This window comes from Sminthopsis crassicaudata, chromosome 4, assembly GCF_048593235.1.
Source record: "Sminthopsis crassicaudata isolate SCR6 chromosome 4, ASM4859323v1, whole genome shotgun sequence".
Taxonomy (NCBI): domain Eukaryota; kingdom Metazoa; phylum Chordata; class Mammalia; order Dasyuromorphia; family Dasyuridae; genus Sminthopsis; species Sminthopsis crassicaudata.
Genome location: NC_133620.1, coordinates 292,329,597 through 292,357,534, shown reverse-complemented (window position 1 = coordinate 292,357,534; position 27,938 = coordinate 292,329,597). Strand labels below are relative to the sequence as shown.

Here is a 27,938-nt window from a genome sequence, read left to right as displayed (position 1 = left end):
TTGGTTGGCATAGTTTTGAATACCTTTAATATAGTGAAATTTCCTTTTGGTCTCTTTTGTACATTTAAAAAATGTTTTTAAAATTACTTTTCTTTTTCTTTCTTCCTTTCTCTGTCTCTCTGTCTCTCTGTCTCTGTTTCTTTCTGTCTCTATTTTTCTGTCTTTCTGTCTCTCTCTTTCTCTGTCTCTCTGTCTCTGTTTGTCTGTCTCTCCCCTCTCTCTCAGCAATTCAATTACTAGCTTCCCTTTCCCTAAAAATAAAAAAATAAAAACACTTCCTTGTAACAAATAAGCATTATCAAGCAAAACAAATGTCCTGAAATATGTTTCATTCTATGCTTGATTCCATCACCTCTCTGTTGGTAATAGAAATAAGTGGTATTCTTTATCACTGATGCTTAAGACTTATGGATGGTTATTACATTAATCAGTCTTTTAAGTCTTGCAAAGTTCTGCTCACTTTGCATCATCATACAAGCTTTTCCAGGATTTTCAGAAACATCCCAATGATCATTTCTTATTGTATTACAATATTACATATACCATAATTTGTTTAAGCCATTTCGTTGGGATCAAGGATTAAGTTCAAAAAGAGATTTTTTTGGCAGGGCAATTGGGGTTAAATGATTTTTGCAGAATCATATAACTAGTAAGTGTTAAGTGTAGGAGACTGAATTTAAACTCAATTCCTCCTGAATCCAAGGCAGGGGCTCTATCCACTGTAGCTTCTAAAGAGCTTCAAAAAAATATTAGTGTACAGATAGACCCTTCTTCTTTAATCTCTTTGAGGAGGAGCTTATATTCTAATAGGGGAGACATCCTACATAGAGGAATAGTGCCTAAGGAGTACTTTTTGACTTGGAAAATACAGAAAACACAATTATAGTTAAAGATATGAGGATAACATTGTCTGTGGGCATTAACAAGTCTACTGTTGACCCCTCAGAATTAATTGACTTTTATCATCTTGTAGTCCCATTTTTCTCACTGTGGTTTTGGGGGCCATGCTTGAACACTATCCCATCTATGTACAATGGATGGATGTTGCAAAGATTCAAATTTTCAATTTAAAGAAAAACTTCCTAACAATTAACAGTTTAAAAGTATAATGGGCTGTCTTGGAAGGAGGAAGGTTCCTCATCCTTGGAGAGCTTTCATCAGAGTCTGGATGCTCACTTGCAGAGAAGTTAAACGGTCCTTTTCTCTCTGACAGTGATTCTGTGAGCTATTATCTCCACTACAAATTACCACCAAATCCAGTCTCTGCTCCTGGACAAAGGCTGCTTCTTTCAGCCTATAGACTAGATTCTTAGCTGCAACCTTATCTGTGCCAATCCTATAGCCTCCCTATCTTGCTAACTGAATAAAAAGGGCCATATATATTCTTAATGCTGTATTTTCCTATCTCTGGCTCTTAAAATATATTTCCCTTTGTCCAAGCTGTCGCTTTGTCTAGCTGTTCCACTCCCATTCCCCATTCAGCCTCCTTTTTTTTCCTGGCTTTTCTCCACCTAACCTAGCCCTCCCCCATTTTGCCTGGGTCTCAGCAGTACTTCTCTCTCCCTGCGGGGGCTGAGAAGACTTGGAAAAGGGGTATGGGACAGGCGTTACCATGACCACTGCAAAGCCGGCCGCAGCTGGTCGGGGCAGCTGCTCCCAGGATCCTGTGCTGGGACTAAGCACCGCCCTGAACCGACAAAGCCAGGGAACTGGGAGGCTCTGGGGCCCCACGGCAATCACCCTGCTTTCAAATCCAGAGTCCAAACAGAAAAAGCCCAGGGGATCCCTGAGCCCAGCCACAGGTCAGAGGTGGGGGAGTGATGGGGGGAGTGATCTGGGGATTAGAAATAAGGACTGCAATTTGGACGCCCCTCTCTAGGAGAGAGGGACAGAGAGTGACAGACAGAATGACTGCCTGGAAGAAAAGGGCAGAGGGGAGAGAAGACTGAGGATGGATAAAGAAGGTAGCAGGAGTGGGTGGGAGGGGAAATGGGACATTGAAAATAGGCACTATGGAATACAGCTTGGGTATGGGGAATTGTGTTGGGGAAAGGGATGGCCATCGTTGGGAGTCGAGGTGGGTAGGAAGCCACCAGGTTGGGGACTTTATGATCTGTGTAATATCATTCTCTACCTCAATATCCTTCATCTTCCTCCCTTTTTTCTCTTAGCCTCCCTGTACCCCCTTTCTTTTTCTAGCCACTCTTTCTAATTCCCCTTGTTCCTCAGCTTATGTTTCTGTATCATAGCTATTGTTACCTTCTCTTCTTCAGCTGTTGTTACCGTTTTAATATCTCTGTTTTGCAACACCCCCCCATTATTTTTCAGTCTTAGGCCCTTTTTCTCTGCTCTCCCTCCAATCATTTGTTTAAAGGATTGTTAAACTAACCTTGCCTTTACATTCCACGATTCTTCTTTGCTTGAAATCCTTCTGTGACTCCCTATTATCTATATAGTTCAATCTTTTTAATGTTCAAGAAACATCCATCTATCCATTTGGCCTTCTTTTATATTACTTCTTTTATATAAATATTATATTCACTCCTCCTAGGAATATTCTATGCTGCAATCAAATTGGCCCCACTCTACATGGCTTGGAATTTTCTACCTCTATGCTTTGATTCACAGGATACCCAGTCTCTTTAATGCATTTTCCTCCGATTAATTCTTCTTTGGCCTTTAAAGTGTAATTTAATTGTTGCCTCTTCTATGAAAACTTCTCTGTTTCCTCCTTTTAGTCCCTGTTCCTCACATCAGGGAGTATATCATATCTTTTTATTAGACTTGTAATTTCCATGAAAACAGGTGCTTTTTGTGTTTACCAGCACATTTCTGAAATTTAATATAATTTCCTTAGCCTTACCGTATTTCTCCATACCTATCTTTCTCAGTTCTTCCTTGCTCCTTCCTCTTTTAATTTCCTTACTTTTCTTTGGGGTCCTCAGACACGCCCCTTCCTTCTTTCTCACTTTTCTGTTCCTCAGCCTCTTCTTCTCATTTTTCTTTTCTTTTTTCTCTCAGTTTTTTACCTTCTCATTTTAGTATCCCTAAAACTCCTCTTCTGTATCTATGGTCTTTATTCTCTTTCACAGTAAGATCAGATCATGGCTCAGTGATTCCAGTATCAGACCTTCCAAGTTTGGTCACTACCACCCCCCTTCTGGCCCCCAAAATATCTTTTATATGAACGTTCCTTTGCTCTCTTGCCCCTCACCCCCAGCTGTTTTCCTACTTCTCCCCAGAGTCAGCTGCATCTTCAGAAGGAAATCTAGCCCATTATAGGAGGTCCATCCAGGCCAATCATTCCTTCTCCTCAATGTTTTCCAATAGGAGTTGGGTGGTCTTCTGATCTGAGAGTTTCCCCCTTCTATTGCCCCCTCCCCTTTAGCTTTTCCAGTTGCTCCCCCTGACACAGCTGTGCTTTGCCCTATGGGCAGTAAATTCATAATTTGCTAGAGCCAGAGGACAGCTTATAAGTCTTCTAGTCTAATCACCACCTAATTCCCCACCTTAGGTGGGGAAACTGAGTTCCATAGCTACTCTAGGTATGATTTACCCAAGGTCACACTGCCAGTTAGTGACAGAACTTTCTGCTACTCCGCATTGCCAATTGAAGCTCACTGCCTGGCAAGATAAGGATAGCCAAGGGCATGGTAACTCCTGGCAAATGAGTCCAATTGGAGAAACATAAGATCCTCTGGGGGGTTGAGATGATGACATCAGAGCTTGTAAGAGGCTAGGGGGACACTAAGGATGGAAAAGAAGACACCAAGACTCTCCATATGGGAAAAATGAAGTCCTGGGGCTCTACTCTGAAGCCATCTGTATTTCTGGGCTCTCTCCGCTCCCGCCCCTGGGAATCTCGGCTCCAGTCTTACATTCCACTTGGCTCCAGCCTCCTTTCCCTTGTCACTTGACTCCGCTCGGCACAGCATACTTCCCCTTCCTACTCTTTCCCCCACCTCAGGCTATCTGTCCCCAACCCCACCCCCTCAGCCTCTTCTGAGGCCCAAGTCTGGGGTATTCTGGAAGGAGTTACGAAGGTAGAGAGCAACTCAGTCCTAGGTCTGCTAGGGGACTGGGACCAGGCTGGGTGTGTAGACTTCCTGGTCCCCAGATCTTCCTTTGCCACCTTGACCCCAGTCTGTCTGGTACTGTCTTATCGTGAGCCCAGGGTCAACACTGGTCTGGAATAGCGAATGTCTCAATGGAGTGTGAGGGGCTCCAACTCCATTCCTGAAACTCTGGCTCTGGCTTTACATCCTTCCTCACTAGTTTCCTTTTACTTGCTGCTACTTCAGCCTGCCAGGTTTGTAGTAGTCATCACCAGTCCCTTAGAAAAGGAGGATGGGGGTGGAGCCTGAGGTGTGATTACCTATTCTAGGACCCAGCCCCTCTCTCCTGCTCAGGTCTTACCTCCCCTCCTCCCTGTCCCTCCCCGTCTGGCCTCTCTGGGAACCCAGTTTCCCCGTCTGCCTGCCAGTCTCTTCTCTGGATTGGTATGAACGCTTTGGGTAGGAAGGAGCTGTTCTCTAAGGGTCTGTATGTCTATTTGTGTTTGTGTATGCTATGGAGTTTGCATTTTGGCATGAGAGTGCCAGCCTTTTTCTGGCTTCCCGTCGGCTTTTCTGTGTCTGTTTTTGATTAGGACTTTATATTTATGTTTTGGGATTTATTATCTCTGTACCTCTTTGAATAGGTGTGAACTTATCTCCAAATACATAAGGATTGAGGGGAATGTGTCATGGTGTCTCGGTGGGGGGTGATATATGTCTTTGGGGTGAAGCTGATTAAGGTGATTGTCCCGGAATGAATCTTCCCCGTTTAACCCGTGTGCCTTTCTCTCTCACCTTTCTCTTTAGGTCAGTTTCAGAAGTTAAGAGACTGCCTTTTTTCTATCACCCTCCGTTCGAACGCAGCCCTTACTCTTCACTTTGTGTTGCTCTCTCCCCGTGCGCGTTTCCCTTTTCATTCTCTCACTCCCCTGGCTCAGGGCTCTATATTTAGACAGTGTTTTACTGGAGGTTGAAATCCTGGGACTACACCAGATACTCTCCCAGAAGCAGTGACTGTTAGGTTTGCTGGTTTCTGGGGAAGTTGAAGGGAACCCAGGGCATTTGGAACAGATACAGAGGCAATTACCTCTGGGTGGGGAATGGTGGCAGTGAAAGTTGGTAGTAGGAGAGTGGGAAGAGCCTATGGTTATTTGACTAGTAGATTGATACTTTTGTCCATAATGGAAGCTATGAGTATGAAGTGATGTTAATTGAGATTATACAGCTAAGGAGAAAGGACACCTCAGGTCCATAGAAGGCCAGGTAGCCAGAAAAGGGACAGGCAGGTGAGACGTTGTACTCCTCCTCTTCCACTGGGTACTTTTGGTGAGCTCAGTTCTAAGCTGGGCCTGCAATAACTTGCTTCTTCCCACCTGCCCTGGGGGCCCCTCCAGCTCTTACCCCTTTTTTGGAACTGAGCCCAGAAAAGAAGGAGCCAGAAAGAAGAGATTACCTCTTCTAGTCTGACTGCCTTTGACACCACAGCTCTAAGTCTGCTGTTTGGGGGAGAAGGAGTAAGTGGAAACAGTGAGAAGAGTAGCAAAGCTATAAACACAGAGTCTTAGAGGGATTGGGGTGAAAATAAATATAGGGTGTGGGCTGGAGTGCAGCAAAAGCCTACTGGAAGGTGGGGGGGGGGGGAGAGAGAGGAAGGGCAGGAAAGGGAAGTGGCCATTATGGCCGAGAAATAGAATCAGTGGAGTGAGAAAAGTGTCCTAGGGAGTCAGGAAAGGGGAAGAACAAAGTGAATCTTGATGAGAGATAATGAAAAGTAGAAAAGTAGGAAAAAAGATGTAAGGCAAGTGCAAAGAATTCTGGGGTGGCGGAGGATTGGGGAACTGCAGATAGAGGTATAAGAGAAAAGAGAGGGAAAGAGAACAGGAAGAAGAGAGAAGAAAAAGGAGGACAAAGAAGGGAGTTTGCTCCTTAGCTCCTGAGAAGCTCCAGATCTAGATACTCTCCCCAGAAAAGACCCCCTAATAGCTGTTCCAGGGAGCCACCTCCTGACACTAGGACTGGAACCTTCCTTTCTGGACTCCCTCTCTTTTCTCCTCCTCTCTCTCCTACTTGGCAGGGCCCAACTACAGAAGAAACTGGGCTGTCAGAAGCACAAAGCCTGGATCTTTCAGAAAAAGGGAGGTGAGGTAGGAAGTGATGGTGGAGGACATCTCAGTCCTGATGGAGAGAACAGAAGCCTGATAGGGTGGGACACCTGAGTTTTAGAAGGGAAGTGGTAGCTAGAGGGAAAGGTTAGGTTTGGGACAAAGGATGCTTGTTGTTTCTACTTGGTATAATTACACTATTTCAGTCTAGCTCTCCTATCCCAACCACTATCCTTCAGGCTAGTTTCCTGTCCTAGCCCTCTGGTGAGAATTTCCTAAGGGTCCAGTATTTGTGCCATGCCAAATAGGGTACATTCCACTGGAGATCTCCCATAAAATACCATTCTCCTTCCATTCCTTCAAGGTAAGAACGATTTTGCTCTCTGGCCACCGCTGTCATGGAATCATAGGATCACATATTTAGAGCTGGAAGGAAACTTGGGCAATGAACACATTAAAGATCATCAAATACAACCCCTCCCTTTTAATAGAAAAAAGTAAAGCATAGAGAGATTAAGAGATTTGCTCAGGATCACATAACTAGTAAGTATCCTAAGGAAGATTTGAAAGCAGGTCTTCCTGCACTGCATCCACCAAGCCACTTTAGGAATCATCTGCCAGGGAATGGTATTTGAACCCTTGGGAGCCAATGTAGTTATCAAATGATAGAGTAGAATGGGAAAAGAAGAGGGTTCAGGATAAAGACTTTAAGGTAGTGGTCCTCAAACTTTTTAAATAGGGGGCCAGTTCACTGTCCCTCAGACTGTTGGAGGGCCAGACTAGAGTAAAAACAAAAGCTCACAGTCTCCGCCCCTCAGCCCATTTGTCATAACTGGCAGCCGCATAAAAGTCCTCTGTAGCCGCATCTGGCCCGAGGGCTGTAGTTTGAGAACCCCTGCTTTAGAGAATGGACATGGCACGATGGCAAATCCTAGGGAGTATATGCTTACCGAAAACTCTTTTCCCTAAACTACTTGCAACAACTCATATACAAAAAAAATCCATATTGGACCTACACCTTCATAAGCTTAATAATATCTACCAATAGCCCAATCATGCTTCAATAATTTGTTTTAGGATGATGGTATAAGCAAATTGCAGTCTCAGAAGTTTCTATCCTCACCCCAAATCCTAGATAAATTATGTGTGGGTGTATAGTGTATAGTGGGTCACTGTACACATTGGCATTTCTGGAAGACTTGGGAATTATTAAAGCAGGAATTATTAGATTTGAGGGAAGAAACCAAGAGAAAAAAGTAAAAATAAGAAAAAAAATGAGGTTTAGTTACTTTTCTTAATCACTTTTTCATTCTCAGTTTTCTCTTCCTTCCCCACCTGTTTCTTGAGCCTATAGTCTACTGTACTGAACTTTATACTACTCTATAAAAGGATTAAAGCTCCTTATTCTTAGTCTTGCTTATATGTATACAAGAGAATACAGGTATTTGAGTATTTATATGTGAGATATTCTCTTGAATTTTATTGCTGTTCATGCATCTATTATTTTGTTATTCCCTCAGTATTTTATTAACTTATTAATGAAATAAGATTTGTTAAGAATATGATCTGTGGTCCATATGAGGGTGTAGGGAGGGGTGCAGTGTCTCTGGATCTGCATGGTTATGATTTATATGGTTATGAGAGGGTTGTAGTGGGGTCATTTTGTTTTTTGACACATGGGGATTGGGGTTAAGTGGTGTACCCAGGGTCACATAGCTAGAGCATGTCAAGTGTCTGAGGCCAGTTTTGGACTCAGGTCCTCCTGATCTCAGGGACTGGTGCCTGTCCTTTTTATATCGGTGTGCCATTGTTCCTTTTGTTAGGGTGATGTAGCAATGTGTCTGAATCTGCAGACCTGTATGCCTATGTCAGGGTGTGATGTTTTCCAGATTATATCTGTATGCATATGCAGATCCACATGTGATTGCCTAGGGTTATATCTATCCCTGTGTTTACAGTATGAATGTGGGACTAAGCACATGTGTGCATGCATATTTATGTGTGTAGAGAACTGTATCAGGGGGTGGATGGATAGGGTGGAAGATGGCAGGGTGTCCTCATCGTAGGATATAATTGGCTTTTGGGTTGATAGGAAGGGTTATTTTGGGGCAGTTCTGTCTGAGAAGATCTAGGTCTGAACTGGAATCTATTCTCTAGAGAGAGATGGAGATTTCAAGATTTTTTATTCTCTGTATATAAATCTGTGTGCCTTTTTGAATCAACCACTCTCTGTATCTTCTTGGCTTTTCATTCTGTGTATCTCTTGGTGTTTTTCTCTCTGCCTTCTATTTTGTGTCTCCCTATCTCTGCTGGGGGCCCTGTCTCAGTCTCTGTTCTCAGTGCCAGCGATGACTCACCCAGGGATGGGCATGAAGGTTACTCAAGGAAACAAGGGCTCTACTGTTCCCAAGGGATGGGGGGTGGAGAATAGGACCCAGGAATCCAATATACAGAACTTGTGGGATTCGAATGACCTGCTCTCCTCTCCTTCACTCTCCTTTCTCCTAACCTATGCTCACCTTAGGAGCCCAAGCATCCTGCTTCCTAGTCTCTGCCTCTGGCTCTCTTCCTACCGTCTCTTCCCCCTCACCCATCTCCTCAGCTGCTGTCTTAGAGCTGTGGGGTCTCAGCTGCCTCTTACATTCCTGCCCCAGGGCATTGTGGGAGCAGCTGAGGAGGGACAAAGGAACTGGGGAGTATCTCTTCTCCATTCCTCCCATCTCCTGGGGAAACTCTTTAAACCCTTCCTCCTATCTCTAGGACAACTGAATTTTCTTCAGTTCTGTATTTCTCCCTCAGAGACAGCTGTTTCTTAAAATAGGGAAGGGGAAATGATGAAGGAACAGGATGTCTGGATCCCAGAAAAAGAGTAAAGAACTAACAAGATAGAATTTTGGCTTGAAGGAAATAGAACTACTTGTGTTCCTAAGAGAAAAAGGTGCTTTCAAATGAGACAAAATACCTGAAGGGAGCAAGAAGCAGGGATCTGGGAGCTTCAAATCTGGGGACAGAATGTTTGAATTTAATAAAGGCTAGGAGTAGAGACTTAGAGGGATGGCTGTCTAGGATATAACAGAGAGCAGAGAAAGTGGGTTCCAAAGGTAGGGATTATATAAAAAAAATCTCACTCTCTCTCTCTCTCTCTCTCTCTCTCTCTTTCTCTCTATCTCTCTCTCTCATCACACACAACTCACACACACACACACACACACACACCACACAACAGAGTCTTTTGCCTCTCTCTCATTTTTGTCTTTTTTTCTTGCTAATTCTTTTAAAACCGAGAATCTCTCAATTCTTTTTCTTTTATTTCAGCAGAGATGCTGTTCTCTCCAACATAAATCTGTGAGATCTGGAGCCATGGAGCTGCTTATCCTGTTGTCTTTGCTGCCTGTGATATCGTTAGGAGTTGGAAATGCTGACATGGAAGGACACTTTGATCCTGGTGAGGAGGCTAGATAGCTGGATCTCTGAGGGGAAAGGATCTTCAGAGGGGAAAATTTAGTGAAATGTATTCCCCTTTCTATATTGTACATTCATCTAGCCAAATGCCGCTATGCCCTGGGTATGCAAGACCGAACCATTCCTGACAGTGACATCTCAGCTTCTAGTTCCTGGTCAGACTCCACTGCTGCTCAGCATAGCAGGTATTCTCATTTCTTGGGTCCGCCCAATCAGGAAACAGAAGTTTTTCTATGATCTTTTTTTGAATGTCTCTAATTTTCCTGCTCTAGACTCTTCTTTTCTTTTGGAGATCCATTTGAAGCTTAAAGACATTTCAGTTGCTTCACTGATACTAAAGATCTCACAGTAACATCATGGAACTAAAGGGCATTTTAATAACTATAACTCTATAACGGAGGAGCCCATCAATACTAAATCTATCCATAGGATTTCCAAACATTAACTCAATTTCTTCCTTCCTCCTAGATTAGAAAGCAGTGATGGAGATGGGGCATGGTGTCCTGCAGGGCCTGTGTTTCCAATGGAATCAGAATACTTGCAGGTGGATCTTCGACGGCTACATTTGGTGGCCTTAGTGGGGACCCAAGGACGACATGCTGGAGGGTTAGGCAAGGAATTTTCTCCTAGTTACCGACTGAGATACTCCCGTGATGGTCATCGCTGGATGGATTGGAAGGACCGATGGGGCCAAGAGGTGAAGAGAGGCAGGGAAATCGAATGTGATAGGAGGGAAACAGATAGTTAATGGAGGAGATTGGGATCATAGAGAGCATACATGCTATCTGGGAGCAAGAGGACAGATTCTGTGTAGGTAGGAGAGGTGGAGAATCAATTGAGTTAGGAAAAGAGGTGGAGTTGGGGAAAGGAATAGAGAATAGAGAAAAAAATTTAAAGTTGGAAAGATTTTAGAGATCATCTAGAGCAGAAGGATCAAACATATCAAACATGCAGGCCAATTGGCACTTCTCAGTTCAGTCCTACAATAGAGCAGGGATCATATTAATTTATGGTTTTCTAAGTCAGTATGCAGCCTGTAGGGATCCTTATGTATACTTTAATAATCTCCATTTCTGTTTGAGTCTGACATCACTGATCTAGATCAATATCTTCATTTTGTAGATGAGAAAACTGACATTGAGAGAGATGAACTGGTTTGCTCAAGGTCTCACAACTAGTTGGAGGGAGATCTATATTTCATCTTTCTATCCAGTGCATTTCTAGCTTGGAGATGGGGGTCAGTGAGAGATAGTATGAGGATTTGAGCCAAGCATCTAACTTTCTCTAACTTTCCCATCCATTCCATCTCTGAGCCCTATGCCTCTTCTTATCTCTTCTTCACCTCCTGCCCTAGGTGATTTCAGGGAATGAGGACACTGGTGGAGTGGTGTTGAAGGACCTGGGACCCCCCATGGTGGCCCGTCTTGTCCGATTCTACCCCAGAGCTGACAGAGTTATGAGTGTCTGTCTTCGAGTGGAATTATATGGCTGCCTCTGGAGGGGTGAGTTCAGCATCTCTCTGGGGAGATAAAACTTGAGTTTCTTTTTAGAGAGTCCCAAAATTATATCCTCAGGAAAGAAGAGTGGTACTAAACCTCTCATTCACCCCTGGGAAAAGGTTGAAATTACCAGTAGCCACATTAATAGAACAAATTGAATGGTTGTGGAAAAAAAAATTCAATTTGTCAATCAATGAGTAGTTTAAAATGCCAACTTTATGCCATTCTGCTATTTGTAAGTTATACAAAGACAAAAATGGACTATCCCACCTGCCTTCAAAGAGCTTATAGTCTTCCAGGGGAGACAACTTATACATATATAACTATTGTACAATGTAATGGGCTGGGCAGCTCTTGTACTTGGTGGGATCAAGAAGAGCTCATGTAGGAGGTGGCACATGGACTGAGCTTTGAACTAGGGATTCTAAGAGGCAGAGGTAAGGAGGGTGATCATTCCAGGTATGTGGGACAAACAGTTTGTGCAAAGTCAGGGAGATAGGAAATGAACAATTGTGTGAGAAGATGATAGAGGTCAGGACACTGGAAGTGTCAATAATGAATGAGTTGGAGATTTGACATTTTTCCCATTCTTGAGAAAAAGTTGTAAACAATGTAAATTTTCTCTCTTTAACCCCAGTTCCTTCCATTTTGTCTCAGATGGACTGCTCTCCTATACAGCTCCTGTGGGGCAGACTATGTACCTGGCTGAGGCTGTGCATCTCAATGATTCAACCTATGATGGACACACAGTTGGCGGGTGAGAGAGGCAGATTTCTAGAGATATAGAATTAGGGCTTTGAAGAACAGAAAGAGGGAATAAAAGCACACAGATGAAATTTAGGACCTACAATGCAGAAATTTAAAGTACTTGGCTATACATGTTTGTAACTGGGATTTTGTTTTTCTTTCATTCTCAGCGTGGGGGGATAGTGGGAAGGATAAAAGAGTTTTTTTGCATTGAAAAAAGTATGTAATTTAAAAAATATTGGGTGCCTGGTTTGAAGGTGAAGGACGAACTTATGGAAGAAGATGGTAAAGGTCAGAGGAAGCAGGGAAGAATATGAGGGTAGGAGGGCTAGGTCTAAGGCATGTGGAATAAAACCTGCCACTTTGGACAAGAGATGAAAAAGCTGTTTGGCCTGGGGAAAGCAGAGATAAGCGTTAACATTTGGGGGATGATGCTAGAATTGGAAATATGGAAATAGAGCTGTAATTTTGGGTTCATAGACTAAAGCTCAAAGAAGGGTGAGAGAGTTTGGAGACATCACATTCTTATTTTAAATACCATCCTCCCCCACTTTTCTCCATGACCCTAGATTGCAATACGGAGGCCTGGGCCAACTGGCAGATGGTGTGGTGGGGCTGGATGACTTCAGGCAGAGCCAGGAGCTTCGAGTATGGCCAGGCTATGATTATGTAGGATGGAATAACAACAACTTCCCCAATGGTTATGTGGAGATGGAATTTGAGTTTGACTGCCTGCGGGTCTTCCAGACTATGCAGGTGAGAATTTTGTGACTGAAAGCCCAGACAGAGAAGTGGGATAGGGAATGGGGGTGAAGAACATATTTAGAGAAATCATCACAGGTAGAGATATGAGGGATAGTATATGAGGGATCTCTGATTTTTGTTATTATCTTGTTTCCTTTCATTTCCACCCAGATCCACTGTAACAATATGCATACCCTGGGTGCCCGGCTCCCTGGTGGGGTAGAGTGCCGCTTCAAACGAAGTCCAGCCACAGCCTGGGAGGGAGAGCCAGTATATCAAGCCTTAGGAGGAAGTCTAAGGGACCCCAGAGCCCGGCCTGTAGTTGTGTTCTTGGGAGGCCATATAGGTCGATTTCTGCAGTGCCGCTTCCGTTTTACTGGGTCCTGGCTGCTCTTTAGTGAAATCTCCTTCCTTTCTAGTAAGTTATAATAACAACCCTTCACTCCCAGATCCATTTATAGTGGAGTAATACTTGCTGTTCATGCCCCCTGCCCACTGTCTCAGATCCTCAACATTCGGCAATTTCTCTTCCCTTTGTCCTGAGATTTTCTTACCCAATGACATCCCACACTGTCCCAAGCTTTCTGCTCCAATTCCTTTCCCCTCTCATTATCTCAGCTAGTTTTTTTGTATTCCTTTATAACTCATCCTATTCTGTGTCTCCTCCATCTCCACCCTAAACTTCCCCAACATCCTCTCTCAGCTGCTCCAGAATTCATTTCTGATTTTTATGTTTCAGAGGAATGTTTTATTTTCATTTAATGCTTCCCTGCATTTTTTCCTCTTCCTCTGTCCTCCCCATAATTACCCTTTTCTCTTTGCCCAACTCCCTCTTCTCTTTCTATTTGTTCTCCCCAGATGTTGTGAATGAATCCTCTCCAGCTTTGGGTAGCACTCGACCACCTGCCTCTTGGTGGCCTCCAGGTCCAGTTTCTACCAACTTCAGCAGCTTGGGTAATATCCCTGCCCTTCCTCCCTCCTTCTTCCTTGAATTTAATCCAACAAATGCTAGTAAAATGCCACTCAGCATTAGATTATGCTCTTAGGATATAAAAACCAAAACCCAAAAAGTACTCTCTTGCTGTAAAGAAGCTTACATTATGTAAGACCACCTTAGTGGTCCTGAACTCTGACTTCGTTCTACTTCTCTCTGCACAGAGCTGGAGCCTCGGGGACAGCAGCCTGTGACCAAAGCAGAGGCCAGCCCTACAGCCATCTTGATTGGCTGCTTGGTAGCTATCATCCTGCTGCTACTGCTTATCATTGCCTTCATGCTTTGGAGACAGCATTGGCGCAGGCTGCTTGGCAAGGTGGGCATGACTTTGGGAGTGTCAGGGATGGGGTTGTGTCTAGGAATAAAAGGGAATGAATGGAGAGGAAGACAAGACAAAAGAGAGGAATGATAGTAACTGCAAGTTTTTATAAAGTGCTTTTCATATGTTTCATTTGGTCCTCATAACAGCCCAGTGAGATAGATGCTATTATTATAGTCATTTTATAGATGAGAAAATTGAGGTTAAGGGACAGGTTAAGGGACTTTTTTGGGTCTTTTTTTTAATAGTTTTTTTATTGACAAAGCATATGCATGAGTAATTTTTCAACATTGACCCTTGCAAAAAGTTCTGTTCCAACTTTTCCCTTCCTTCGCTCCACCCTCTCCCCTAGATGGCAGGTAGTGCCATACATGTTAAATATGTTAAAGTATATGTTAAATACAATATATGTATACATATTTATATAGTTGTCTTGCTATACAAGAAGTATTGGATTTAGAAAGAAGGTAAAAATAACCTGGGGAAAAAAAACAAAAAATGCAAGCAAACAATAATAGAAAGAGTGTAAATGCTATGTCGTGGTCTACACTCATTTTCCAGTGTTCTTTAATTGGGTGTAGCTGGTTCTGTTCATTACTAATCAATTGGAACTGATTTGGATCCTTTCATTGTTGAAGAGGGTCACACCCATCAGAATCGATCCTCACATAGTATCATTGAAGTGTATTCCTGGTTCTATTCCTTTAACTTAGCATCAGTTGATGTAAGTCTCTCCAGGCCTCTCTGATATCATCCTGCTGGTCATTTCTTACAGAACAATAATATTCCATAACCTTCATATACCACAATTTACCCAACCATTCTCCAATTGATGGACATCCATTCAATTTCCAGTTTCTGGCCACTACAAAGACGGCTGCCACAAACATTCTTGCACATACAGGTCCCTTTCCCTTCTTTAAGATTTCTTTGCAATATAAGCCCAGTAGTAACACTGCTGAATCAAAGAGTGTGCCCAGTTCTATAACTTTTTGAACATTGTTCTCCAGAATGGTTGGATCCATTCACATCACTGCATCAGTGTCCCAGTTTCCCCACATCCCCTCCAACATTTGTCACTTTCTTTTCCTGTCATCTTAGTCAATCTGACAGGTGTGGAGTGGTATCTCAGAGTTGTCTTAATTTGCACTTCTCTGCTCAATAATGATTTTCATATAGGTAAAAATAGTTTCAATTTTATCATCTGAAAATTATCTGTTTATATCCTTTGACCATTTATCAATTGGAGAATGACTTGATTTCTTATAAATTTGAGTCAATTCTCTGTATATTTTAGAAATGAGGCCTTTATCAGATAGGTTAAGGGATTTGACCTAGTATTACATAGCCAGAAGGAATTGAGAAGAGTATGAACTCAACTCTTTCTGATTCCCACGCTTACTACTATGCCTAACTGATGGAAATGGTTGGTATGGCTAAGATATAACCTAGTGCGATAGAAAGTAGTAGAAGCCAGTATGTACTTTAACTCACAGGTCCTCTCATTTCACCCTAAATCCTGCCAGGCGGAGCGACGAGTATCAGAGGAAGAGCTGACAGTTCATCTCTCTGTCCCTGGGCATACTGTACTTATCAACAACCGTCCAAGACCTCAAGAACCACCCCCTTACCAGGAGCCTCGGCCCCGTGGGAACCCACCTCATCCTGTTCCCAGTGCCCCTAATGGCTCTGGTATGGCCTTGGGAGGGAAGAATTAATACCATGTGCCTCGAATCATATTCTCATTCTCAATCTCATTCCTTTTCTCTCTCTCTTTCTCTTCCTGTCCCTCTCCCTGTCTGTCTGTCTCTCTTTGTCTCTGTCCTTTCTGTCTGCCTTACTTTTTCTCTCTATGTTTCAGTCTGTCTGTGTTTCAGTCTTTCTCTGTCTCTCTCTGTTTTGTTTCTGTCTCTGTCTTCTCTTTGTTTCTGTCTCTCTGTCTCTTTCTCACTCTTGCTATTTTTCTCATTCTGTTTCTGTCTCTTTCTCTGTTTCTCTAACTCTGTTTCTGTCTGTCTCCCTCTCCCTTTGTCTGTCTCCCTCTCCCTCTGTCTCTATGTGTGTGCGTTTCTGTCTGTCTGTTATCCTTATTGTCTCTGTCTTTACCTTCTACCTTGCTTCTTCTCTATGGCCTCTTTCAGAATGTCAAAAGTCATCTCTTTATTTCTTAAGGTCCATCTGTGTTCCTGATCATGCTTTACACTCCATATTACACTCCCATCAGTATTTCCAATGTCTTCATTGTCTATCAGTTTTACTAGCACTTATCTTCTTCCTTGTGTCTCCTACTCAACTAATTGGGTTATACTGCTTGGTTGTACCTAATGTGTGTCTTTTCTCTCAGCTTGTCCATTCATTGTTCTTAGACTCATCCTATTCTGTGTTTTTTCCATCTGTTTGTCTTATTTTCTTGATCTCTACTCATCCCTTGTTTCCTCCAGAGTCATAACTAGTTTGGGGCAGCTTAGGCTTAGCCTCGGGTATCAGAATTTAGAGGGTATAAAAATTTTAACAGTGGAGAGGCCACATTAGTAATGAGTTATCCCTCCTGTTCAAGAGAATTTCTTATTAATTACTTAACATTATTTTCATATCATTAATTTTTTTTAAAATTATCTCAGGGCATTTAATTCATGCTGCTTACCGAGGGCACATGTAAGTGCTGCTTGTCCCTTGCCTCAGGCACTAAAAATATAATTAAGGCTCTGGTCTCCTATTTATTTGTCCACCCCCTGGTCTCACCCTATCCTGGTGTCTCCCCCATCCCTCCTTCTCCCGACAGTGATGCTGCTCTCCAATCCAGCCTACCGCCTCCTCCTGGCTACTTACGCCCGTCCCCCCCGAGGCTTTGGCCCCCCTACATCTGCCTGGGCCAAACCTACCAACACCCAGGGTAAGCCCCATCATCCCCTGGGCTCCCCACTCCAAACTGGTGTGGGAAAAATACTGACTCCTTATGCTTTCTTTACTCCCAACCATATTCTCTTCTGCTCTCCAGAGCATTGGGGAAGAAAACTCTTGTACCTTTAGCTCTACTGTATTATTTTCTGCCCTTTTTTGAAGTCTCTCTTTAGAGCAATAGAGGCAAAAAATCACTTGGATTAAGTTCTTGACTTTCTCCTTTTCTTTTTTTCCCCTATTAGTATATTCTTTTTAGCTTTTTAGAATTGAAGAGGAAAATGGTTTCACAGCCTTAACTCTTTCCATCACTTCCCATTCCTCATCCTTTGGTTTCTCCTTCTTTTCAAAGCTGCATAGGAGGAGGCTCTACCATCCCTGGCACTATTTTTCTTTCTCTATGTTTCTTCTCTCTGGAGTTTCAGAGATGAAGATTCTAAAATCCTACACCTTCTCTGTCTCCTCCTACTCCTCTGTGTTTGTTTTATTGTCTCCTCCAGGCTCCCTGAGCTTCAAAGAAAACTCTCTAACCTATCTACATTTCTTCTTGTGTCTAAATTCCTTGTTATAGGATTTGTAGAGGAAAGGATTCTTCTATTCTCTGTTTCCTCTTTGTGCCCCCCTGTCTTTGGGGAAAGTGGGTTGGGATGGGAAAGGTTTGGGAGGGACATTGAAATGGTAAAGTCAGAGTTGAGGGGATGGGAGTGGGGAGGACAATTGAATAAAAGGAAAATCTGTAGGGAAATTTAAGATTTAGAAAAATGTGGATGAGTAAAGATAGGTACAGGGAGATCTCTTATGCTGGAAGATCCTTAGGAAAAAATCTCTCTGGTCTTCAGAACTTACCCTGTTCATTGTCACATTTCCCATGTAATGAAGTCAGATTTTCACCCCACCTATTTTTTACTTTAGCCTATCCTTTATGGGTAGATGAAAAACAAGAAAATACAAGGCATAGAGAATGTTTGGGTCCTGTTCACTTGGGGAAAGCAGGAGGGAAGGGGGCTAAGATCATACGTAGGAACCTAGGTACCTTCGTGGGGAGGAAAAGTATGGCTACTTACCTCTGAACTGTGTCATTGGGAATCTGGGGCTGCTTCAGCTTCTCTTAATGCCTCTCTCTTCTGCCCCACCCCTACCTCCAGCCTGCCATGGAGATTACATGGAACCAGAGAAGCCATGTGCCCCGCTGTTGCCTCCACCCTCTCAAAGCAGTGTTCCCCACTATGCTGAAGCTGACATCATCACTCTACAGGGTGTTACTGGGGGAAATACCTATGCTGTCCCTGCACTACCTCCAGGGGCTACAGGTGATGGCCCTCCCCGAGGGGATTTCCCCCGATCCCGGCTCTACTTCAAGGAGAAGCTAGGTGAAGGCCAGTTTGGGGAGGTGAGGAGGAACTCAATTCAGTTCAATTCAGCAAACTTTTATTAAGTTCCTGCTGTGGGTGCAAGGCACTGGAGATATAAAGGCAAAAACAAGAAAAAGATTTGCTCTCAAGGAACTCCTGGGGGGAAAGAGAAGGTACATGGATAAGTAAATACAAGGTAATATGTGGAAGAAGGGAGGGTGGATAATTGGGAGCACTAGGAAAAGCCTCACAAAGAAGCTGACACCTGAGTTGGGCTGTGAAAGAAGTCAGGGATTCTAAGTGAAAGAGGTAAGGAGAGATTACTTCAGTTGTAAAGTAGACAGTTAGGCTCACAGATAGTGCAAGAGCAGAGAGGCCGGAGGTATTTGCCCAGTTTGGGGAACAATTACTAAGCCAATTTGATTGCTATATAGAGTGTCTTAGAAAGAGTAATGCTACCTAAGGCAGGAAAGGTAGTTCTCAGCCAGATGGTGGAGAGTCTTAAAAGAACAGGGCAAGGGGGTTGTATTTTTATCCTTTGGGCAATAGAAAGCCTCTGAAGCAGGGGAGTGGCATTGTCAGACCCATGCCTTAGGAAGGTTGTTTAAGAAGCTAGCAGAGGACAGATTGAACAGGGTTCAAGCAATGAACAAATTAGGGGGCTTTGCTTCAGCCTAGGTAATAGGTGATGAGGAACTGAATTGTGATAGTGGCTACGGAGAGAAAAACCAGATTGTCGATGGAGAGAAAAAACATGGATTCAAGAGAGATATCTGGTTAGAATGGGCAATATTTGATAATTGAGTAAATACCAAGGCAAAGAAAAGGGAAAAGTCAAGATGACTCTAACATTACTTTTTACCTTACCTTTGACTTCTGACCTCTAACCCAAACCTCCTTCCTTTGAGAGCTCTATAATAGCTTTTATTTTTCCCTTTCTTCATCTTTTTTTTTTCCCTTTTTTCATCCTGGGCAGTGGCAACTCTATGACAGATAATGGTGATAGCACCTCATGTTAGTATTGTGCAATTCAATTTTCTTTCTTTTTTAAAAAATAATATGTTTATTTTCAAAATCCATGCAATGATAGTTTTCAACATTCACCCTTGAAAAACCTTGTGTTCCAATTTTTTTCTCCCTTTTTCCCACATCCTCTCCCCTAGACAGCAAGCAATCAATATATGTTAAACTTGTGTAATTCTTCTATACATATTTTCACATTTATCATCTTACACAAGAAAAATCAGATCAAAAAGGAAAAAATTAGAAATAAAGAAAAAAAGCAACCAAACAACAATAAAAAAAAAAAAAAAGGTGAAAATACTATGTTATGGTCCACATTCAGTACCCACAATCCTCTTTTTCGGATGCAAATGGCTCTCTCCATCACAATTCTATTGGAATTGGCTGTTGAAGAGTCAAGTCCATCACAGTTGATTATCACATAATCTTGTCACTGTGTATAAAGTTCTCTTGGTTCTGCTTACTTCATTTAGAGTCCAAATCTCTCCAGACTTTTCTGAAATCATCCTGCTGATCATTTCTTATAGAACAATAATATTCCATAACTTTCATATATCATAACATATTCAGCAATTATCTAACTGATGAGCATTCACTCAGTTTCTAGTTCCTTGCCACTACAAAAAGGACTGCTACAAACATTTTTGCATATGTATGTCCTTTTCCTTTTTTAGGATCTCTTTGGGATACAAACCCAGTAGGATACATTGTTGAATCAAAGATTATACACGGTTTGATAGCTCTTTGGGCATAGTTCCAAATTGCTCCCTAGAATGTTTGGATCAGTTTACAACTCCACTAACAATATGTTAGTGTTCCAGTTTTCCCATATCCCCCCCAACATTCATCATTATCTTTTCTTATCATCTTAGCCTAGCTGAGGAGGTGTGTAGTGGTACCTAAGAGTTGTTTTAATTTGCATTTCTCTAATCAATAGTGATTTAGAGCATTTTTTCATATGACTAGAAGTGGTTTTAATTTTTTCATCTGAAAATTGTTCATATCTTTTGACCACTTATCAATTGGAGAATGGCTCATATTTTTATAAATTTGAGTCATTTCTCTATATGTTTCAGAAATTAGGTTTTTATCAGAACCCTTGAATGTAAAAATTTTCCCCTAGTTTTCTGCTTCTCTTCCAATCTTGGCTGCATTGGTTTTGTTATAATTCTATTTTTGATGAGTTTTGTTATATTTCCACATCTTTTTAACAGCCCAAAGAAATAGTCAAAAGGGGTACTTCTAAAACCATTTTACAGATTGTGATTCAGAAAAGTTAAGTAAATTGCTCAGAGTTACACAAGCAAATAGGTAGAATTAAGACCGTGGCTCCTACTCAGTTCATAATACCAATACTGCTTTTCTTGATTCTACAACCTTTTTGATCCCTATAGTACCTCTTAGTAACCTAGTTCTCTTCTTTTCCTCTCCATTACAGGTACATTTGTGTGAGGTGGAAAGTCCCCAGGATCTGCTCAATTTAGAATTCCCCCTCAATGTGAGAAAGGGCCGCCCCTTGCTGGTGGCTGTCAAAATTCTTCGCCCCGATGCCACAAAGAATGCCAGGCAAGATTCTTGCTTTTTAAATTTTCAGTAATATTTTATTTTTCCAAATACATGCAAAGATAGTTTTCAATGTTTATTTTTATAAGACTTTGTATTCCAAAATTTCCTCCCTTCTTCCTTTATTTCATGCCCCCTTCCAAGACAGCAAGCAATTTGACATAAGTTAAATATGTATAATTAAAAAATATATATCCCCATATTTGATATATTATACAAGAAAAATCAGACAAAAGGGAAAATATCATACACAAAGAGAGAAAAAAACAAATGAACAATAACAAAAAGGTGAAAATAGTATGCTTCAATGCAATCTCCATAGTTCTCTCTACACGCAGATGGCATTTTTGGAATTGCTTCAGGAAAGACTCTTGAATGCATTGTGAGGCTTGGGATGAGTAGGTAGAGGAAGGGCAGAGGCTGCAAGATGAGAAGAAGGAATTGATTCTGAAGAGAAAAGGGAGAATCTGGAAGAAGGAATTCATCAATTTGATTAATTCTTTTATGAGCAGGGAAGTGAAGAGGGGAGTGTCAGAAATTACCCTTTCTAATCTTCTCCTCTAATCTCTAGGAATGATTTCCTGAAAGAGGTGAAGATCATGTCAAGGTTGAAGGACCCCAATATAATTCGACTGCTAGGAGTGTGTATCCAGGATGACCCCCTCTGTATGATTACTGACTACATGGAGAATGGTGACCTTAATCAGTTTCTCAGTGCCCACCGATTAGAGGACAAAGCTATAGATGGCAGCCCAGGAGATGGGGGAGCCATTCAGGGGCCCACCATCAGGTAATCCACTCTAACACTGAAGCAAAAAGGGAACTGATGAAAGTTAGCACTTACCTTTGCCTTCCCCACCCTACCCCCACCATATGCATGCACACTTATACACACACACACACACACACACACACACACACACACACACACACACACATTAACCTTAGGCTATTCCCTAGAGAGGTCTCTGCTAGCACAAGGCAGGGATCACTGAATTAGTAAGCATTTATGATGTAAGGACTTAGAACAAGTTTCTTGATCCTTTCTGTGGCATTCTGGTGAATTCTGTGGACTCCTTTTTAGAATAATATTTTAAAATGATTCAAAGAAATACTAAATTTCAAGTAGAGGTTAATGAAAATAAAGATGTAATTTTTTTCTCATCTAATTTCACAGACCCTCCTCCCCATGTCTACCCCTTTGGAGTCCCTGAACTTATAATTTATAGAGAGTAAGTAGGGTAGAAGATCCCAGACAAGGCTGAGAGATAGTTAAGGTTTCAGGCTAGAGGTCTGCTCAGAAGCTCTTGGCATGGCAGAGAGAAGGGATATTTGGAATTACAAAGGTACTGGGATCTGACCACAGTATTTCCCTGTCATCCCTTTCCTAGTCTCATAACACAAGTTTAAAACTTATAAATAGCAGCCTTCTGTCACTGGGAGTAGGGAGATGGTTTGGCATGAAAATCTCATCTAACCCTTGGAGAGGTGTTAACAATGCTGGTGAGTAGGTTATACCATCTATTCCATGGAAGGGAATGGGGACTACATAATTTGGGCAATGCTCTTTATCCAAGCTGGGGCTTTGGGGACTTGGCTCTCTGATACTGGAATCCTGTTCCCTTCCAGCTATTCAATGCTGCTTCATGTGGCAGCCCAGATTGCTTCTGGTATGCGATACCTTGCCACACTCAATTTTGTGCACCGGGACCTAGCCACAAGGAACTGCTTGGTGGGTGAGCATTTCACCATCAAAATTGCTGACTTTGGAATGAGCCGAAACCTCTATGCTGGGGATTATTACCGTGTTCAGGGCCGAGCTGTGCTACCCATCCGATGGATGGCTTGGGAGTGCATTCTTATGGTAAGGAAGTCCCTTGGTAAGTAGGGAGAAAGTAAAAGGCTGGCAGGAGATGTGACAAAGGATGTGGATTCTGGTTTAGAGTCTGTCACTAATTAACTAAGTAACTTTGAGCAAGTAAGTTCTCTCTGGGCCTCAGTTTTTTCATGTATAAAATTAGGTGGTTCAAATAGGCAATTTCTAAAGTCTCTTTGAGTTTTAACATCCTATTTGTAAGTGTGTGTGATATAATTGGGGTTAAGTGACTTGCCCAGGGTCACCAGCTAGGAAGTATTAAGTGTCTGAGACCAGATTTGAACTCTGGTCCTCCTGACTTCAGGGCCAGTGCTCTATCCACTGTGCCACCTAGCTGCCCCTAATATTCTATTTTCTAGGGAATTAGAGAAAGGGGCTAATTATTGGGATTGATTACAGGGATAGGAGAGAAAAAGTGACAAGGAAGAAAGGAAAGATTGTGAGGCTAAAGTATAAAGCACTGAAGAGATAGAGAGAAGATAGAACCAGAGACAGGACAGGAAAATGGTTAAAAACAAGGGGGAAAGATAAGGATGATAGAAAGGGATGAGGGAGAAAGGATAGAATCCTTGGGAAAGATGGGCCTAAAAGTGAGCAAAGTTTTAGGAGAGAATGGAATCACAGAAAAAATCCTCTTCATGGTGAGAGGAATCAGAAAGATAAAGAGCTAAGTGTGAGGTCTTGGGATCTTCTGCACTAATTCCCATCCTGACTAATTCCTTTCCATTCCTACAGGGAAAATTCACAACAGCCAGTGATGTGTGGGCCTTTGGAGTCACCTTGTGGGAGGTGTTGATGCTGTGTCGAGCTCAGCCTTTTGGGCAGCTTACTGATGAACAAGTCATTGAGAATGCTGGGGAATTTTTTAGGGACCAAGGCCAGCAGGTCAGAAATGGGGTAGGAAAAGAAGACCTGAGTGATGATGGGAGGATGGGATTTATGGTAGAGGGGCAGAGGTTTAGTGGAGAGAATGCCAGATTTGGAGCTGGGCTTGAGACCCAGATTTGCCATCTTCACCTGTGTAATACATTTGCTCAAGCATTCCTTCCTCTCTCCATTCTCTGATATAATCTAGGTATACCTGGCCCGCCCTGATGCCTGCCCTTTGGGACTCTATGAACTGATGCTTCAGTGTTGGAGCCGAGAACCAGAGGAACGACCTTCTTTTCCTCAGCTACACCGATATTTAACAGAAGATGCCCTCAATATGGTGTGAATCTTGGCACTTACTCTTCATTTTCCTATCTACCTTTCTGGTATGGCTCAATGAAGGGGACAGCAGCTATACCTGGAGAAGAGGTTCTCTTGTTCCCATCACCTCCCTCCTAACTTTTTTGTCCATTCCTACATTTTCTGATTCCCCATTCCCATGATCTCTGCTGTGCCTCATCTTATCCTTTCCTGCCTCTTTTCTCTTGAGCACAAAGCTACCCCAATGGAAGCAAAGAAAAAGACCGATTTTAGGCAGGCTGTGTCTGCCGAGGGAGGTGGGGATTATATGATCTCTTCTCTTTTTGGCCTCTTTTTTATCCCCTTGTTTTTCTCCCTGTGTCTGTTTCCTTTTTTGTGGTCTGTCTCCCACTCACCCAGCTGGCCCTGGAATTGGGATTTCTTCTGATCTTTAGCAATCCTCAAAGTGAGGGAGGTCAACAAATTGGATGTGGTCCACTGGAAGACACTGGTTTCTGGAGAGATGGCACTAATCCCCACCAATTCCTCTCTATCACACACTGGACACAACTGGCAATTTGGTGGATAAGGAGGACAAGAATTGGGGATGGATATCCTCTATCACTTCCCCTAGAATTGTCCCTGGGCTCTGTTATTCACCTTTTTTCATCTCCCAAAACACTGGACATGGGGGTTGATTCACCCCTACTTCTCTAATTGTCCTAATTTCCCCTACCCTTTTCCCCCATGTTGTAAATAGTGCTTGTCTGAATCTTTAAGTTTCTTTGGAGTAAATATTTTGACTTTGAGGGAGTGGGATGGGGAGAGGGAATGTATCTGGCCCCTGGGTTAAATGTCTTTATTATTGATATTGCTTTGGGTTTTCTATAATCATTTGGGGTTTGTACATTGGGGGGTGGAGAGAGACACAGATTTTTACACTAATATATGAACCTAGCTGGAAGCAATTTTAATCCCTTGCAGTAGGCAAGCAATAAAGGTTGGATTTTCCAAATTGCTCCATGTCTGATTTTGGGAATAGCTAATCCTCCTAAATTCCTAGGCTTCATTTCCCACAATGTCATATATCTCCCATAATTTCTTACTAAGAGAAGAAAGGAAATAAATATCTACTGAGGCCTTACTATGTGCCAGATACTGTGCTAAACACTTTACAAATATCTCATTTGATCCTCATGACAACCTTGGGAGGTGTGTTATTATTATCCTATTTTACAATTACTGAAGCCACATGAAGTTAAGTGGTTTGTGCAGGATCACACAGCTAGGAAATGTTAGAAACTTCATTTTAATATAAGTCTTCCCGACTCCAGACCCATCACTGCTTTATCCCTTAAGAGAGTTTTTCATTTCCAAGGGACTAAAACTTTTGTGGGAGGGAGAGACAACAAGAAAACAGACTTTATAAAGGAAGATAAAAATCAGAAAATGAAATAATAGAGGGAGGTATAAGAAGCAAATCAGGGAGCTTCCTAGTAGTGCTCAACACAAAGAAGTCCTGTCCACTGTCCAAAGAAGTCAATGCCACTGACTTAACATGGGTGCCAAAATGTAATGTTCTTTAGTTCAGTTTTCTTGGGGTCCCTGGGAGCAGCCTTCCTTTCAGTTCAGTAATCACCGCAAGAATAGCCAGGGGTTAAAGTCCAAATCCTTTATTACCTCTTTGCCTGATGCTGGGCTTTCTGGAGAGCCTTTCAGTCTGGCCTTAGTCTCAGTGGGGGAAGTGCAGGAGGCCCTTAAGCTCCTGCTGCCAGTCCTTTGTCTTCTCTGCCTCTGCCAGCTTCTTGTGTCTTCTCTGCCCTCTGAATCACTCCAAATCAATCCTGGCTGAGGCTCCTAGTTTATATACTCCACACAGTATAAACCAATCATTATATCACTAGGAAACCATTTTTTGTTATAGGATTAAATCAATCATATTTTTTTATTCATCTTAAGTTGTTTAGTAGGACACTGAGAATCAGGATTTAAAGCCTGTGTAAGACTAAGACAAAGACCCATATCTCCCAGTTCCCAGTATAGTGCTCTTTCTATCACTTGTCCCTATTTCTTTTTGTCTTCTCTAAGAAATTGTTCAAGAGGCAGCTAGGTGGTGCAGTGGATAGAGCACCAGCCCTGAAGGTCAGAGGACCTGCGTTCAAATCGGGCCTCAGACACTTAATACTTCCTAGCTGTGTGAGCCTGGGCAAGTCACATAACCCCAATTGTCTCAGCAAAAAGGAGAAAAAGAAAGAAATTGCTCAAGTAATTATCCTGATTATGCTTTGTGATGATACAAAATACTCATTCTATTCTATTGGGCCTGGCATTTGCCTGCTTTTCCCAGGACTGATAAACCAAACCAAATCTTTCCTTGATCTTTTTTGGCCTATTCAAAGTAATAGTCAACATTTACATGCATATTTTTAGATTTTCAAAGCACTTTTAAAAAATTATTTCCTCTGCTTTATTCATATATTCCCTGTGCTTGAAATGTCACCTGCTGAGTTTCTATCCATCCTGTAAAGTCCAATTAAATATCACCTCTTTCAAGCATTTTCTGATTCTTCCACTCCATTTAATTCCCCTTGAACTTTGTTATGAAACATTTATCATGTACTGTTTTGTATTATAATCATCTACATTTGTATCTTGTTCCCCTACACAGTCTCCCAGAACTTGTTACACTTTTACTTTTACTCTAATTCACTGGTCATGGTGGAGGGATTGGAATATTATTATTGCTCCTTATCTTTTTCAGACTCTCTGTATCTCTGTCTCTGTCTCCTTCCCTCTCTTGACATCATACAGTAACTTTCTTTTTCTGTGGTTCATTTAATCCATATTTACTACCTAATCAAGATTCAAGTAGCTGTTAGCTTTCTACTTCTAGGATCCCTTTCTTTTTTCTATTTTTTTTTCTATTGATTACTCGAGTTTATCAAACTATTTACAATAGTTTGTTGTACTTAGCTGTTTATATGTTGTCTTCCTAATTAGACTGTGAACTCTTTGAGATCAGACCCTATTTAAAAAAAAAAAAATTTGTATCTCAGAATTTAGTACAATGATGGGCACATAGCAAATACTTAATAAAGTATCACAGTGGATAGAACACTGGCTCTGAAGTCTGGAGAACCTAACCTCTGACTCTTAAACCTTCCTAGCAGTGTGAGAAAGTCATTTAACCTCAACTGACATACACAACACAAAACAATCACACTGATTTGGTTCTTCCAGAAAAAAGGCTACCTGCATCTTTCCCTCAAAGTTCTCAAGGTACCTCGAAGGAGCTGAGGCATTTTCTGTAAAACAGAATTAAGCCCAAATTCTACTGTTATTCCCAAATACCCATGATTAGCATCCCAGTCTCATTTAACACATGGACAAACTACGCTGAGGGGCCTAATCTGACTGTAGCTGGTTTCTGTAAGATACCTCTTCCCCCAAAAATGGTTATTATGTATTTTGAGATAATAAAACTTCATTCAAAAATGTAAACATTCTTAGCTCAAACACAGTTCAAAAACAAGAAGAGGATCACGTTTGGTCCATGAGCTATGACCTCTGATTTAAACAATTAAGTAGTTTTTAAAAAGGCATATTTGCTGACAAGATATTGCAAAAATTAAAAGTAAAAAATATCTCTCTCTAAATTGTAGCATTATTCTTCCCTGTATCATCTCAGTCTCCAGAGAGGGTAGACTCAGCCATAAAATGTTGATTACAAAATAACACTGGACTTTCACTCTTTAGACCTTAGGAATTTCACAAGATCATTCCATTTCCAATACTCTTCCTAAAAGCAAAAGAGAATAGACACAACAAGGATAAAAATAACCACGCTCATGATTTCATGTCAACTTGGGTAGAGTGAGTAGGCTGTTATCTTTTTTTTCTCTCTTCCCTCATCCCTTCTTGGAGGCTTATAACAGTCCTTGTCTCCTAATTGGAACATAGCCAGGCAGAAAGGAGAAAGAAGCTTGCTTTTGTTGTGTTTTGGTGGTGGTGTTCAGTTGATGTGAGCTCTTCTTGAGCCTATTTGGGATTTTCTTAGCAAAGATGATGGAGTGGTATTGCCATTTCCTTCTCCACTTTGTTTTACAGATGAGTAGCTGAAGTAAATGTGGTTCA

General features: G+C 41.9%; 1 protein-coding gene across 11 annotated transcripts; it reads left to right on the top strand.

Annotated features, from left to right (window-relative positions):
* The first annotated feature begins 1,631 nt into the window (after nucleotides 1-1,631).
* On the top strand, nucleotides 1,632-27,938 carry DDR1 (discoidin domain receptor tyrosine kinase 1). Of its 11 annotated transcripts, none has more exons than XM_074264818.1 (19): nucleotides 1,637-1,802; nucleotides 9,473-9,602; nucleotides 9,702-9,804; nucleotides 10,088-10,316; nucleotides 10,974-11,121; nucleotides 11,776-11,875; nucleotides 12,435-12,621; nucleotides 12,781-13,027; nucleotides 13,468-13,563; nucleotides 13,768-13,919; nucleotides 15,449-15,614; nucleotides 16,705-16,815; nucleotides 17,966-18,210; nucleotides 20,634-20,761; nucleotides 21,330-21,548; nucleotides 22,388-22,622; nucleotides 23,370-23,519; nucleotides 23,710-23,844; nucleotides 27,912-27,938. In XM_074264818.1, the coding sequence occupies exons 2-19, from the start codon at nucleotides 9,518-9,520 to the stop codon at nucleotides 27,921-27,923; spliced, it is 2,748 nt and encodes a 915-aa protein (XP_074120919.1). In that variant the 5' UTR covers nucleotides 1,637-1,802; nucleotides 9,473-9,517; the 3' UTR covers nucleotides 27,924-27,938. The 11 variants fall into 11 exon arrangements, with proteins under 11 accessions (XP_074120921.1, XP_074120919.1, XP_074120914.1 ...); XM_074264813.1 differs by lacking the exon at nucleotides 27,912-27,938 and adding an exon at nucleotides 24,260-24,819 and having other exon boundaries at nucleotides 1,638-1,802; nucleotides 9,476-9,602; XM_074264812.1 differs by lacking the exon at nucleotides 27,912-27,938 and adding an exon at nucleotides 24,260-24,819 and having other exon boundaries at nucleotides 1,638-1,802.

Coding starts and splice junctions, on each gene's coding strand:
- DDR1 (XM_074264813.1), top strand. CDS start 9,518: ATGGAGCTGCTTATCCTGTTGTCTTTGCTGCCTGTGATATCGTTAGGA. Junction 13,564..13,767: donor TACCAACTTCAGCAGCTTGG/GTAATATCCCTG, acceptor CTCTCTGCACAG/AGCTGGAGCCTCGGGGACAG. Junction 13,920..15,448: donor GGCGCAGGCTGCTTGGCAAG/GTGGGCATGACT, acceptor AAATCCTGCCAG/GCGGAGCGACGAGTATCAGA.